This window comes from Rutilus rutilus (genome assembly GCF_951802725.1).
Source record: "Rutilus rutilus genome assembly, chromosome: 6".
Lineage (NCBI taxonomy): Eukaryota > Metazoa > Chordata > Actinopteri > Cypriniformes > Leuciscidae > Rutilus > Rutilus rutilus.
In genome coordinates, this window is record NC_140214.1 from 24,677,677 (window position 1) to 24,691,496 (window position 13,820).

General features: G+C 38.4%; 1 protein-coding gene across 1 annotated transcript in view; it reads left to right on the forward strand.

Annotated features, from left to right (window-relative positions):
- The window catches only part of dpydb (dihydropyrimidine dehydrogenase b), a 137,871-nt gene that overhangs the window by 80,477 nt on the left and 43,574 nt on the right, over positions 1-13,820 (forward strand). Inside the window, exons 14-15 of the mRNA XM_084411657.1 lie at positions 5,329-5,493; positions 8,880-8,948. Coding sequence (XP_084267783.1) covers positions 5,329-5,493; positions 8,880-8,948 — 234 coding nt within the window. The remainder of the gene's footprint in view (positions 1-5,328; positions 5,494-8,879; positions 8,949-13,820) is intronic.

A 13,820-nucleotide genomic window follows, 5' to 3' on the forward strand; every position in this document is an offset into this window, starting at 1 on the left:
GACATGGTGTGGGCGGAACTTTCCCGCACTGATTCAGGCACCTTGAGTACACAACTCCAGAGAAAGAGCTAGATAAAGAGTCTGTTCCCAGAGGTGAATTTAGATGGCTTTACATTGGTAAATGCTTGCATGAATATGAATGATTGTAATGAATTATTCAGATGTTTTGGCATGTTTTGTGCTGTTATTAACATACACTGAACCATTTTCAAAGGATTGTAAGGGAATATAGATCTTGCTAACGTCCTACATCTGACTAAGTGGCATTCTCATAACTGGATGATGGAAATGTTTAAAACTTTAAATATATATTATTTCAGTGCATGCATTCCCCGGGATCTGAACCCATGATCTTGCCGTTTGAGCTACAGGAATGCCTAAATATTGAATATCATAACATATATATTGAATATGCAAACAAAAGATGAGCTTCTCCATTTGAAGATGTGCACGTGCTCCAAAAAAAAAGCCCATAAATAAAAAATCCTTCACACTAGTCTGTAATATTTGTTGGTGAAAACAAAAATCGCATGACATAAAACATAGGGTTGAAAGTAGCTGTAGGGTTTTTTTGTTTCATTCGTTAATGCTGTACATGTATATCAATAAGCACTGTCCTCCTTAACATACTGCTGTTGTGTCCTTGAGTCTGCTCGTTAATTCACTATCGCCTCAGGCGTGCTGTATGATAGCTGTTCAGCCTATATCGTGTGCTTCAGATGCTGGAACGGTGTTCAACATTGCTGGATTGGTGTAACAGTGCCAAGGCCTTCATTAATTGACACAGCATGGACAGTAAAACATTTTCTTAAAAACTTCACACTGAGATGGCAGGTGTGTGCAAGAGCAAAACCTGCGTGGGGATGTTAACATGTTGCAGTTAATTTTATGTTTGTTAAATGCAGGTGTCGTGTGTGGGAAGTTTGAGTTTCTTGACAGAAGAGAAAGCTTTGTAGTGACTTTTTAATCAGTGTGTGTGGAGAGTGGGAGTTTTAAGCCTTAACTTTTTATTCCATACTTTGTTGCAAAGATATTTTTATAAGATGTAAATCACGTACACTCATTGTGTTATTAAGCACCACGTTTTTTTCCAAAGAGAGAGAAAAAAAAAGAAGAAAGTTATAAATTCATGTTTAATTGTAAAAAACAAACAAGCACGAAAGGTTTTCACTTTATTGCTTAAAGGGAAAAAAATGTAAGTTCTGTCAGAGTTTACTCACCCTAATGTCGTTTCTAACTTGTGTGATTTCCTTTCTTCCGTGTAACACTAAAGTTTTCTATAGACATGAGGGTAGGTAAAAGAAGACATCATTTTCATTTTTGTGTGAAGTATTACTCTAATAATAATAGCACAAATATTTATATATCCTTTGTGAAGTCAAGAGCTAAGTCTACAAAATACCTTTGCCCTGCTTTTTTCTGCTAAATGTTGGTTTTAAATAGGCCTTGGAAAATATTCCAGACAAGCAGCATTCATAATTTTCTTAGAGGCTTTTAATGGCTGAGATCTTTGCTTGTTGTTGTACCTTCTCATTATTGTGTCCTTAGCGCTGTTCAATGACTTCCTACATTAATGACACTCAGTTATACCATTGAAATCTGCTCTGAAACGTGTACTGAGTGTATATCTTTTCATTAGCGAGATGTGACACGCCATCTGTGATGTTCAAAAACCTACTGCCTGTACACCTTGCACAAAGCAATTCATATTCATGAAACCTCATGTGATTTTCTGGTAGTATATGAAGCGAAACCAATGTAATGCTTCTTGTATATGCACAATATAACATTTATAGAATTGTGTAACAGTACATAAGATGAGGGTCTGATTATAAAATCTGTTAATATCAAGAATTTGAGTGTGGCCATCTATGTTTTTTCAGCTTTTGTAACAGCTCCTTTGAATCCAGAAGGCACCGTCTATATGTGTCGATGTGAAGTTTCACAGGGACATTTATCCTCACCAAACAAGCTCAGATTCCCTTCACTTTACAGAACTGAAAGACCAGACTGCTGAACTCAGTGAAAAGCAGAGAGGAGACGCTCTGTAAAATGTGAATGTATCAATTAGTAAAGTGGCCATGACTGCTAAAAGTTTTGAAACATGGCCACAGCCAATATACTGCACATATGGATTTTTCCAATATAAAAAGGTATAGACTTAAAAGTAAAGGTCATTTTTTTAGACTTTTCAGAACATCCACGCTACATGAATGGTTAGATTTATGAAAACCTGCTTCGAATAACCACAAAAAAGTAAATAACATAGGCGAACAGGAAATTTAAAGCTTTATTTTGCCCCAATCATTCGCATTAAGGTCTGAAAACACGCACTGTGCTAGCAGTTGGAAAAGCAGTTATGTACGTCATTTCCATCAAGGCCATTTAGCTGTTTACTATACATCTAATCTGCTGTCAGCAACCACGGTGTCCAACATGTACTTCCAAGAATTCGCTTGCATAAACCTGCAGCCAGTGGTTGTGTAAAGTGTAATTGTTTTGCAGTCTCCAGTCACGGTCACTCGTCCCTTCATCATGCGGGCCCTATAGCGCAAACGCAAGGACGCAGCAAAATAGCAGCAGGAACAGGTTCCGTACCCTCTCTCGCAGCTCGTTCTGTGTCAACATAATGATGGCTATAGTCATAGAGATAATTGTGGCCGGACGCTTTCCTGTGTCAGCTTAAAACATAGCTGAACTGTTTAAATGGCAGACAGACTAATATTTAACCGGAGATTGTCTCTGAGGAGAGCGTGAAAGAGGAAGTGGGGGTTTGCAGCTCGTCGGGACAGCGTAACCGCGGCGTCTGTAATTACCCTGGATGTGCCTCCGGGCCGGCCTATCAGAGGGCTTCCTCCGACGCTCGAGTGTGGCGCATGGCATGACATTTGATCACTCTCTTATCATGCGTGTTCCTTTTGGGAGAGGTGCTGGCTTGAAAGGGGGGATTACTGGGCTGTGCCGGTGTGATAAACCCTCTCAGTTTGCTGAACGCCACACACGAGGCCACGACTAACCACTGACCTCATCTCATGCTAAAGAAGTGTGTGAATCCAACCCAGGCTAATGTTTGGCAGGTTAACACATGCTAATGGGCTCAGAAAACCAGAGGTTATTTACTTACCACTGGATATTCTTCACACACATTACCTTAAAGAGAGTACTCGCGCTGAAAGTGTAAATGTAGTTGGAAATGTGGGTAATGTGAGTATATGTATTTGGTAATCTCAGTGTCTCTCATTATCTCAAATACCTCCAGACAATTTGTCCACTTCTCCTTCATTCGCAATAACGATTACGCTGAGTTTCTAACCTAAGAAACGTATACCATTCTGTGGAGACACTCTTGGCATTAGCGTTGAAGGCAGATGTTGTGTTGAAACGGAAGCAAAACCAAAGGCAACAAAATCACTGGCAGGTTTAACGCGCTCACGTTTGGAGGCGTTTCATGAAGGCGTTGGTGATCGGAAGATGCTCTAGTTTCACAAAAAATCACATGTGGTTCATTGTAATAATAGTTTTTCTCTTGCTATCTTTCAAAAGGAAAACTGACATATGCCTGCTGTACTCTAAACACGGTAACAGATTGTGCTGTCGTTATTTTTAGTAGCTCACATGGAGACACAGGTTTTTTTAAATTAATTTTCTATTTTGTAGGTAAAAACAATACACCCAGTCAATTACAGGGGTCAACAGAAAATTTACAGGGGGAAAAAAGATTTTATTATTTTATTGAATTGAAATATTTGGTTATTAACATTGACTTGCAATGCTGGCGTGAATTTAAGGCGACTGTTATTTTAGAATGTACCACCTTATTATTCCCATGCCGACATGTCAAGCTTGTCACGTGACACACCGATGCCACAATAGACAATATGCCGTATTACTGATGTATCTTTTTTATTTCACTTTTCCTTTTCATTCAAAATTTTCTCAGACTAAATCGTAAAATATCTGATATTTCCGGATCAAAACACGGATAAAAAAAGTAGCAGAAACAAGAGCTAAAAGCATTGCTATGGAAACTTGTTTCCGACACGGAATAAAACCAATTAAAAGATAATTGCGACTTTTTATCTCACAATTCCGAGTTTACATCTCGCAGTTCTGACTTTTTCTCACAATTGTGAGATAAAAATTTGCAATTACCTTTTTCATTTTCTATTCAGTGGCGGAAACAAGCTTCATTGCTTATGCACGTTGTAGTCTTTGATTTGCTTTTTTTATGAAAATTACATGCAAGTGTTGATAAAAAAATATAAATTTTTTGTTTGTTTGTTTAAAAGCAGAGAGTCTGTTCTTTCTTTTGATATGTTGCATGTTCAGATATTCATACAGCAATATATTCCTGTGGCCATGACATTTTTGTAAAATGATCAAAAACGCTAGCGTTAACCACCTTTATAATGATCATGTTAAATGACCACCACCATGTTAGTTTGCGCTGGAATGCTGAAAATCAAAGAGCTTGTCATACCAAATTTTGGGGCCATCAAATTTGTTACCATAGTAGAATTTGCAGAATTCGATAGGTCACAGAATTTGGTGTTACACTGGAATTAAAACGCGTATATTCCTCCACTTTTCCCAAAATACATGAAAGTAAGTGGATGGTGAACTGGGAGAAGAATAGAGTAAACTTTACGGTTACCTACACAGTGTGTATCTGATCCAAATTAAACACGTCGTCAAATTATGTTTGAAAGGATTATTTTTGCCGCTTATATATAGAATATATAAAAAATATATAGCTGCCTTTTATATTTTTCTCTTTTTGTAAAGCACCTTGAAAAGCCACCTTTAAGTGTGCTACAGTATATACAAATAAAGTTATTATTATCATCATATTTAAGGTCATGGGAATCGAAGTAGTTGAGTGAATTTTATTTTCTTTGGTCATGTGTTATCTTGCCTCTGGTGCCACCTCAAAAATAAAAATAAAAATAAGATAATAATGCATGACGACGCCCCTAGTTATCTTAATTGTTTAAAATTGTGTGGCTCCTAATTAACACATGCAAATGAATTCTAATTGCTCTTCCTAATGGGCCATGCTCTTATTAGTTCATTTATCATAGTTTTCTCTTAATGGTGAAAAAAGGCTGAAATGTGTTTGATTTATGCTTGTATCATGAATATATAGCAAGCATTTGTGGAGTCTGACATTATGATGAAGAAAGTACAGATGTGTGTGTAAAGGTTTCAAAGGAAAAATGCATTCATGCTCCAAGTTTGATCACTTTCAGCCTAGCGAATGCAGTTTGTGTGCTCTCTCACTGCTAATTGCAGTTTAGTGAACAGTGACAAAGTTTCTCTCTCTTGCAGGATTTGGTGACCAATGTGTCACCTCGAATCGTGCGTGGGACCACCTCAGGGCACCTTTTCGGTCCTGGCCAGGGCTCGTTCCTCAACATCGAGCTCATTAGTGAAAAAACAGCCGCCTACTGGTGCAAGAGCGTGGCTGAACTCAAAGCTGACTTCCCCAAAAATGTGAGTTCACTTTCAGCTCAGCGTTTGACTTATCTTGTCTTTATCTCTTATTTCTCTTTCTCCTTTACTCTTATTCCTGCAGAGTTTTTTTTTTTTCCATAATGTGATTCATTACTTTGTTTCTCACTTTGTGAGTCTGGGGAGCCTGTCAGTGTTTTATCAACAGCCATAATTCTCTATAATAGAGGTGCCATCTTTTTCCCTCGTTTTCGGTCCCTCAGTAACTAGAGTCGCTTTTGCTCTGTGCATGTTAACTGCTTCACGAGTAATTGTGTAATAGAATCTCACTAATAGAAGATTTTCCAAAGCCTTCATTCTCTTCTTCTCCCCTCCTCTGTCGCTCCGCAGGCAGATGACAATGGCTTTTTGTAGTGTTCTTTTCATCGCAATCAGCCATCTCTTTTCTCTCTAATCATTTGCAATGAGACAGCCCGTTTGAGCACAAAATAACTTCCTCAACTTTTGTTGTCTGCCTGCTTCACTCAAGGGTGAGATTAATTTTGAATTACAAGGTGTAATTATGAGGCACAATGTCACTTTTCACACTAACCCCATGAATCCCTCCTTCACACAGATGTGTCCCTGTTTTTTTGTTGTTGTTTTTTTTCAGACTGGCTTTTACCTCACTGTCTACATAGGAACCTTATCTTCTTAGGCAACATCCAATCCTAAATTGAACTTTGAATTAGTGCTTTTTTTTTTTAGTTTGAAGTTAGCATGTTGTTGAAGTTAGCATTTTGTAGCATGGAAAAACCTAGTAAACAAAAATGCGTAGCACATAATTATATTTGGTCAAATAATTAGTTTTAGTCACATATGTTTTGGTATTGAATGAAATTTCATATAAACTGTGTGATTGATTGATTTGCCGACATTTACCGCAATTACGAGATTCAGACTCGCAAAAAGCACTCACATCCTTGTATTTTCCGCAACATTAATATGCAGAAACGCTCAAAACACTAGTGGCAGAGGCTTCAGCAGTAAAATGTAGTTATAATATTTCTGTTTAATAATGCTATTGTAAACTATTGTTAATGTTTTAATAATGCAAGATTAATCTGAAAATAAATGAGGGACATACAATACAATACAATTTAATGTAAGTAGCTAGCACAAAGTTATAACTAACGTCTAATGTCTGACTAAATTAGCATGTTGCTAGGCTAATGACATTTACTCTGGTAAACACTGCTACAATAATTGGCTTTTACAAATATTGTACTGCACAGGTTTCACCTTAAGGAGTTATACTTTTATCTAACCCCCAAAAAATTGTTTTGTTATTTGGTATAATCTAATAAAGTAAAGTTTATTCAGTCATAATAAAATATTTGTGACAATTGTCAAACCAGTTAATTTAGAAGGAGCCACATGAAGCAGTCCTTTTACAGTGTGGGTAAAATTATTCAGTTGTATTTACACTTAACTACTTTGTAAATGAAATGTACATTTATTTATGGTCAACATTACCCATCATCTTGGATTTGTGTTTTCACTTCTCGCCACAGTGCTTCCCAAGATTGCCTTCTCCACAAAGGATATATTAGAATTTGGCCAAAAAAAGAATCAGTATTAAAATGTCTACATTTAGCTATGCTCCCTTAAAATGCTTCCACTGTAGGCAGCACACTAGGTTTTGGAAAAGAGCATCTTTCTCTGCCTGTCACACATCTAGCAAGATAAACATAATATGCACACTGAATTGTTTAGTAAGACTCTCATTGATAATGCTCATTGATTTTGGGCAGATATCAGCTATTCAACATGCCCATTATCTCCATTTACTATTTACAATTTCCATTTTTCCCCAACGCTCCTCGCCACCACGTCGTGACCCGCGCGGGCCAGCACCGAACACACTCTAGGGGAATGCTGAAGTGTGTGTTCAGCGGAGCTCATCACAGCGTGTGACTGGTTCGTGGTCAGGGGTGATGGGCGCATGCCGCTGGATGAAATGAATACTCAGAGAAGCGTAATGAATAACAAAACCACCGCAATAATGTCAAATTATACTGGCTCACATATTTCAGCCCCACAAACACACTCTCTGTGAGCCCGCGAGGCTCGCGAGAGTCCTGTAACTGAGGAACAGACGTGGCTCGTAGAAAAAGATGCGACCCTGCCCCCTTCTCTTTTTTTAATTTCCTCACATCATCGCGTGATTGACAGTTTCCACAGCAATGGGGGTCCCTAGAGGGCCAGTGTTGCTAGTGTTGGCGGACGGGCTCGGTTACCTCAGCACAGTGTTATTAAAGCGATAACAGGGTGATTCCTGTGCTTCTCAGAGACGCAGCCTGTCTTGCTCACTCTCTCTCTCTGATTAGAAAGGAGTAGAGTATGGAAGCTTATTTCCGCCACCGAATAAAAAAATTTAAAAGGTGATTGCAAGTTTTTATCTCTCAATTCTTGACTTTTTTCCCCAGTTGTTTAGTTTATGCAGTATTTCACAATTCTGACTCTTTTTTTAATTCTTTGAATTGCAAGATATAAACTCAGAATTGCGAGTTGAGAAGAAAAGTCTGAACTGTGAGATATAAATTTCCACAAACTCTCAATTGTGAGAAAAAAGTCATAATTGTGAGATAAAAGGTCTTGATCTCAAAACAATGACTTTTGTGGCAAAAACAAGCTTCCATAGTAGAACAATGCCCTGCATGTACATTCACAGACTTGTTTCTTCTCAAGCTCGAGTTTCTGCTAAATGCAAGACAGCAAAAAGAGCCGACTTGATGTTATATCACAGATACATGTATGGAGACCCGGCCCTCAGTTATCCTCCTGACACCAATAAAGCATCGACGCTGCTTTTCTAGCCGTGGTCAGTATGTGCGGTTGAGCGGAGCTCCCAGAGGTGAGCGGATGAGAGGAGGTGGGGTTAAAGCCGCTACAGGTCCCCCAGGTCCCAGCAAGATCCAGGATGGATGGACTCATAAACTTCAACACATGCTTTGGCCGCCAAGCATTCCTCCCAGCACCCTCTGTGCCGATTTGTTTCCCTTAAAAGCGCCCGGCGAGGATGAGACACGTGGCGTATATCTCTCCGCTTTATGGTGCGATTACAGTGTCTCCGCATACAGAGAGAGTAATACAGCTAAATCCTGCCTTGCCACAGAGGAGCTGAATAATGCTGTCAGCGTGATGTTTTTATTGTTTTAATAATATGTGCATGCCACTGGGCATCTGCAAACGCACTGAATTATAAAGCTGCACAGTTTAAGGCAGGGTAATAGCTTTTGCTGTGAGCTGGGCTGTTAAAAAATGAAATGAATAAATGCGGATTAAAAAAACTGGCGGATTTTGTGCTAGCGCGTCAGGTGAAATCACACTTCATCAGTCATTTTCATTCTCCCTAAGTTTTTTTTTTCCTTTTCTTCTCTGTCTAGATTATCATTGCCAGTATTATGTGCAGTTACAACCAAGCTGACTGGACTGAGCTGGCAAAGATGGCTGAGGTAAGCCGCCATTCTCTTTGCGTGTGTTTGTCAAGTTTGCTCTGTTTGCTCCTTACACATCTCCCAACTTCTGAGAGTAATCAGGCTTATTGGAAGCATGAAAAGTAAATGTAACATGAATCCGTGAAATTAGTTAATGTTCTGAAGATCTTGTTCCTCAAGATATCCATTCCATTTACATGTTTGAAAGTCTGTTAATGTGAATTTTTTGTGAAGTCTGAATTATAATTTTTTTGCTCAGCATATCACAAAAAGAAGCATTTGTTTATCACACGCATTCTCAACACAGTGACAAACACAGTCGCATCCATATTCATAGTGTAAAGCCTCATTGGTTCTGTGGAAAGAGGCTTTTACATTAAATTTGCATTAGATACTGTATCATTGGATTTCAGCCTTTCGGGTGACAGAAGCCAACTGTGCTCACAAACTGTGAATGAGAAGTGGTAAAACTTTATAAAATGTATGTTTGCCATAGCTGGAACAAACCTGCTTCCTCTGTCATAACCAGACTGACCTTGACAGAGTAAGTGTGCTTTTATTCATCTAGTGGCTAAACAAAGGCTTGACTTAAAGGCATAGCTCAACCAAATATGAATATTTGTCATCATTTTCTCAGCTCATCTTGGCATGTCTTCCTTCTGTGAAACACAAAATGAGAAATGTTGAAGATTGTACTTTCATAAAAGTGATCCATACAGCAATATATAATATGGCATGACATGACATGTTTGGGCTCAGTATGACTCCAAGTCTTCAGTGTCACATGATCCTTCAGAAAGCATTCTAATATGCTGATTTGGTGCTCAAGAAACATTTATTATTATTATCAATGTTGAAAATGGATTTGCTGCTTAATATTTTTGTAGAAACCATGATACATTGTCTTTACTGTCATTTTTGATAAATGTAATGCATTATTTCAAAACAAATCGTACATAGAATAGAATAGAATAGAATAGAATAGAATAGAATAGAATAGAATAGATGGCATTGGCAACATTTTACAATAAGGTTCCAATAGGTAACATTAGTTAATTAATGCATAAACTGACAATGTTAAATCAATGTGAAATATATTTGGTACAGTATTTATTAATTTTTTTTTTTAATTTGTTAGATTAACAGAAACAACTTTTCATTTTAATAATGTGTTAGTAAATTAGGAAATTAACATTAACTAATATTAGTTTTTTTTTTTTTTCATTGTTACTTAATGTTATCTGATGTAGTTAACTAATGTTTACAAAAGCAACCATATTGTTAACCATATATTAAGGCCCTTTCATACCAAGAACCATAACTATAAAGATAACGATAAAGATATAGTTCTAAAAGTTGTTCTTAATGTAACAGAATAGCAGAGTTCACACCACAGCTATAACAATAACAGCACAGAGAAATCAGAGCGATTTTTTCCAGCTGATGAACGATAAAAACAGCCAATCAGAATCCATCATGCTTTAAAGAGCTTGAGCATTTAAAGTGACAGACAGCAAAATTGCAGCGCGCTTAGAATAAAGAACATACTGTCCGCTTGAGTGGATGCAAATATAGTTATCATTATAGTTATCTTTATGGTTTTCCACAGATAAAAAGAAATTATGTAGGTGAGTTTTTGAGTAAAGATGAGTAAATGATAAACCTATTTATATATATGAGTGAACTATCCCTTTAAACCTAACAGGTTTTGACAATCTGTTTCCTAACAAGACAAGAGTGAAGCACCAACAGGGAACCTAGAGTTTCTTGTTCGACATATACTTGAGGGTTTCTGTAGACTGGCTTTATTGCAGCCGACATATGTGTGTGTCCTCGCTGGAGCTGTTTCGTTCTGTATGTAAACGGACAGGACCCTGCCATCACTAACACTTACTGCTGCTGCTGCTCTAATTGAGGTGTTGTACGCTCTTGTACCTTCCAGTTTAACTCCTCGACGCCCTCACACACACACACACACACACACACACACACATACAAATACGCTCAACGATCCCACACACATGTGCGTTTACATTGAGAAAAACCCAGGAGAAAATTTGGCTCGTGCAAAGAGGAGGTTGGCGTGACGGTGAGCTTCAAAACAAATAAGGAAGACGTTTGTGAGGGAGTTTAGTGGGAAGTTTCATGTACAATCATGTAAGTCATCCTCTACTGTTCTATCATTATGACAATCTTCTTCCTCCTCACCAGTCCTGTGATATAATATACATTACAAAACAACCCACATGTTGGCCCTATTTACACATAGTATTATGATCTGTCTTGAATGTGATGTTATAAAAATACAGAATTCCGCAAAATAAAATGGTACAAACATCTTTCTTCATAAAAGGCAAAAGACTCCAATGAACCGATTCTATTAAAGGGATAGTTCACTTTGAAAATAAATTTTGGTATGTTTTAGCTTACCTCAAGGGCATCCAAGATGTAGGTGTCTTTTTTTCCGCAGTAGTTTCAATTTTGATATTTTTAGGTCAAACCGTTCTTGTCTGTCAGTCATTTCATGCAGGTCTATGGTCACTGTCTCAAAGAGCATGCACAAAGTCCAAATTAAAACAATTCCCCATCGTCCAAATTAAACAATTCCCCATCGTAAGTACACATTGATGGCCTAAGACACGAAACGAGCGGTTTGTGTGAGAAAACGACCAGTATTTATATAGTTTTTACCTCTTGAACACAGCCGCGTCCAAATGATCTGAGGGCGCGGGCGGGTATAGATATATACATAGATGTCGCCTTGGCTACGGTTTCGTTCCAATGAACTGCAGTAGCGAAGGCGACATCTAGTGTATACATCTATACCCGCCCGCGGGCGGGTATAGATGTATACACTAGATGTCGCTTGGCTACGGTTTCGTTCCAATGAACTGCAGTAGCCAAGGCGACGTCTAGTCTATATATCTATACCCGCCCACGCCGTCAGATCATTTGGACGCGGCTGTGTTCAAGAGATAACAACGATATAAATACTGTTCGTTTTCTCACACAAACCACTCGTTTCGTGTCTTAGGCCATCAATGTGTACTTACGATGGGGAATTGTTTAATTTGGACGATGGGGAATTGTTTTAATTTGGACTTTGTGCATGCTCTTTGAGACAGTGACCATAGACCTGCATTATATGACTGACAGACAAGAACGGTTTGACCTAAAAATATCAAAATTGAAACTTCTGCGGAAAAAAAGACACCTACATCTTGGATGCCCTTGAGGTAAGCTAAAACATACCAAAATTTTATTTCAAAGTGAACTATCCCTTTAAGTGAGTCAAGGATATACAGTGCGACCAGCGTTGTCTGATTCCCGAAATGAATGTCTGTTATGAACTGATTCTTTTCAATGAATCAAAAACATACTCTACAGCACAGCCGGTATAGTCTCGTTGCCGAAACGAACGCCTCTCTTATGAACCAGTTCTTTAAAAGCCATAACAGTAAAGATTTTTACATTGTTCAGAAAATATTCTATTTCACATAAATGCTGTTCCTTTGAACTCTCTATTTTCTAACTTTCAGCATTGATAATAGAGACTTGAGCAGCAAATCAGCATGATTTCTGAAGGATCATGTGACACTGAAGACTGCTGAAAATTCAGCTTTGACATCACAGGAATAAATGACATTTTAATATATATTAAAATAAAATATAATCTTACTGACCGGTAGTGTACATCACTTACTACATCAGATACTTTGTGTCATTGGGACCATCTGTACTGACCCCTTGTGACCACCAGAAACTGATCTTAAAACCAGGAGTAAACAGTGTATTTTGCTCTTATTTTCACTGAACTTTGGCTGTTTGGAATTAGGATCAGGATTTTGATGTGTCATTCTCGCCTTTACTAAACACGCTGTGCTTTTATGAAACTTTCAAAGACACCGAAGATATGAGAGCTGTCTTTTTCTGTGGTGACGAAGCCTAACTTTAGCTGAGAGAAGAGTTCGAGAAATTTCTTAATGCTGGTCTTTAATTCATTCATTAAAGAAGTGCACTGTGTTAAAGGGCCCAACAGAATTGTCTATCAAAGGTGCCTTGATGTAGCTATGAGCTGGATTGGGCCGGGCAGCACGGCTTTGATCACACTGGAGTGGTTAGTTCTTGTCAAAGTTAGTGTCAGGTCTGATCAGTGTTTGTGTTGAGGCCTCTGGCTGTCTAATGGAGCGTATCCAGACACCCTCCACTCACTCTGTCTCACACACACACACACACACACACAAACAAACAACATTTTTCAGAGTCCTGCAGGTAAGCCACAGCTTAAAGCCTGGTCCGTACGTGAAGACTGAAATCATCTGAGCTTACAAATAGAAACCTATAATAGATGCAAGTACTTATCTTCGTCTCGACGAGCGCAACAGTTGGCTTTTGTTTCCCGTTTAAGTTGGGAGCTTTGATGTGATGTACTTTTGACTATTTCTGGATAATAGTTTGAAGTTTTCTGTTGAATGTGGTACACAAAAGATCTTTCTCATTACACACATGCTCTTGTTTCTGACCATGGCATTGTTAGGATTCACAAATAGAATTACTTGAAATCTGTCCAAGGATGCAATCTTTCCCACAAAGTCCCAGGTGGAAAATGCAAAAAGGGGCCGTTGAATGTCATCTGTCCTTGGTTGTGAATCTCCTTGTTGAGTCCGCCAGCCTCTGGAAACACAGAACTGCACAAGAACTGTTCATCAGGGGCTTTATAAATTTGGTTTCTGTGGTCATGCAGCTGCATACAAATCTAAGATCAGCACGAGCAACGGCAAGCATCAGCTGGAGTGGCGAAGAGCTCAGGAGCGATGGAAATGCATTCTTCGATTAATCACTCACTCTTCACCATCTGGCAGTCTGACAAACAGATCTCGAGACTGACGG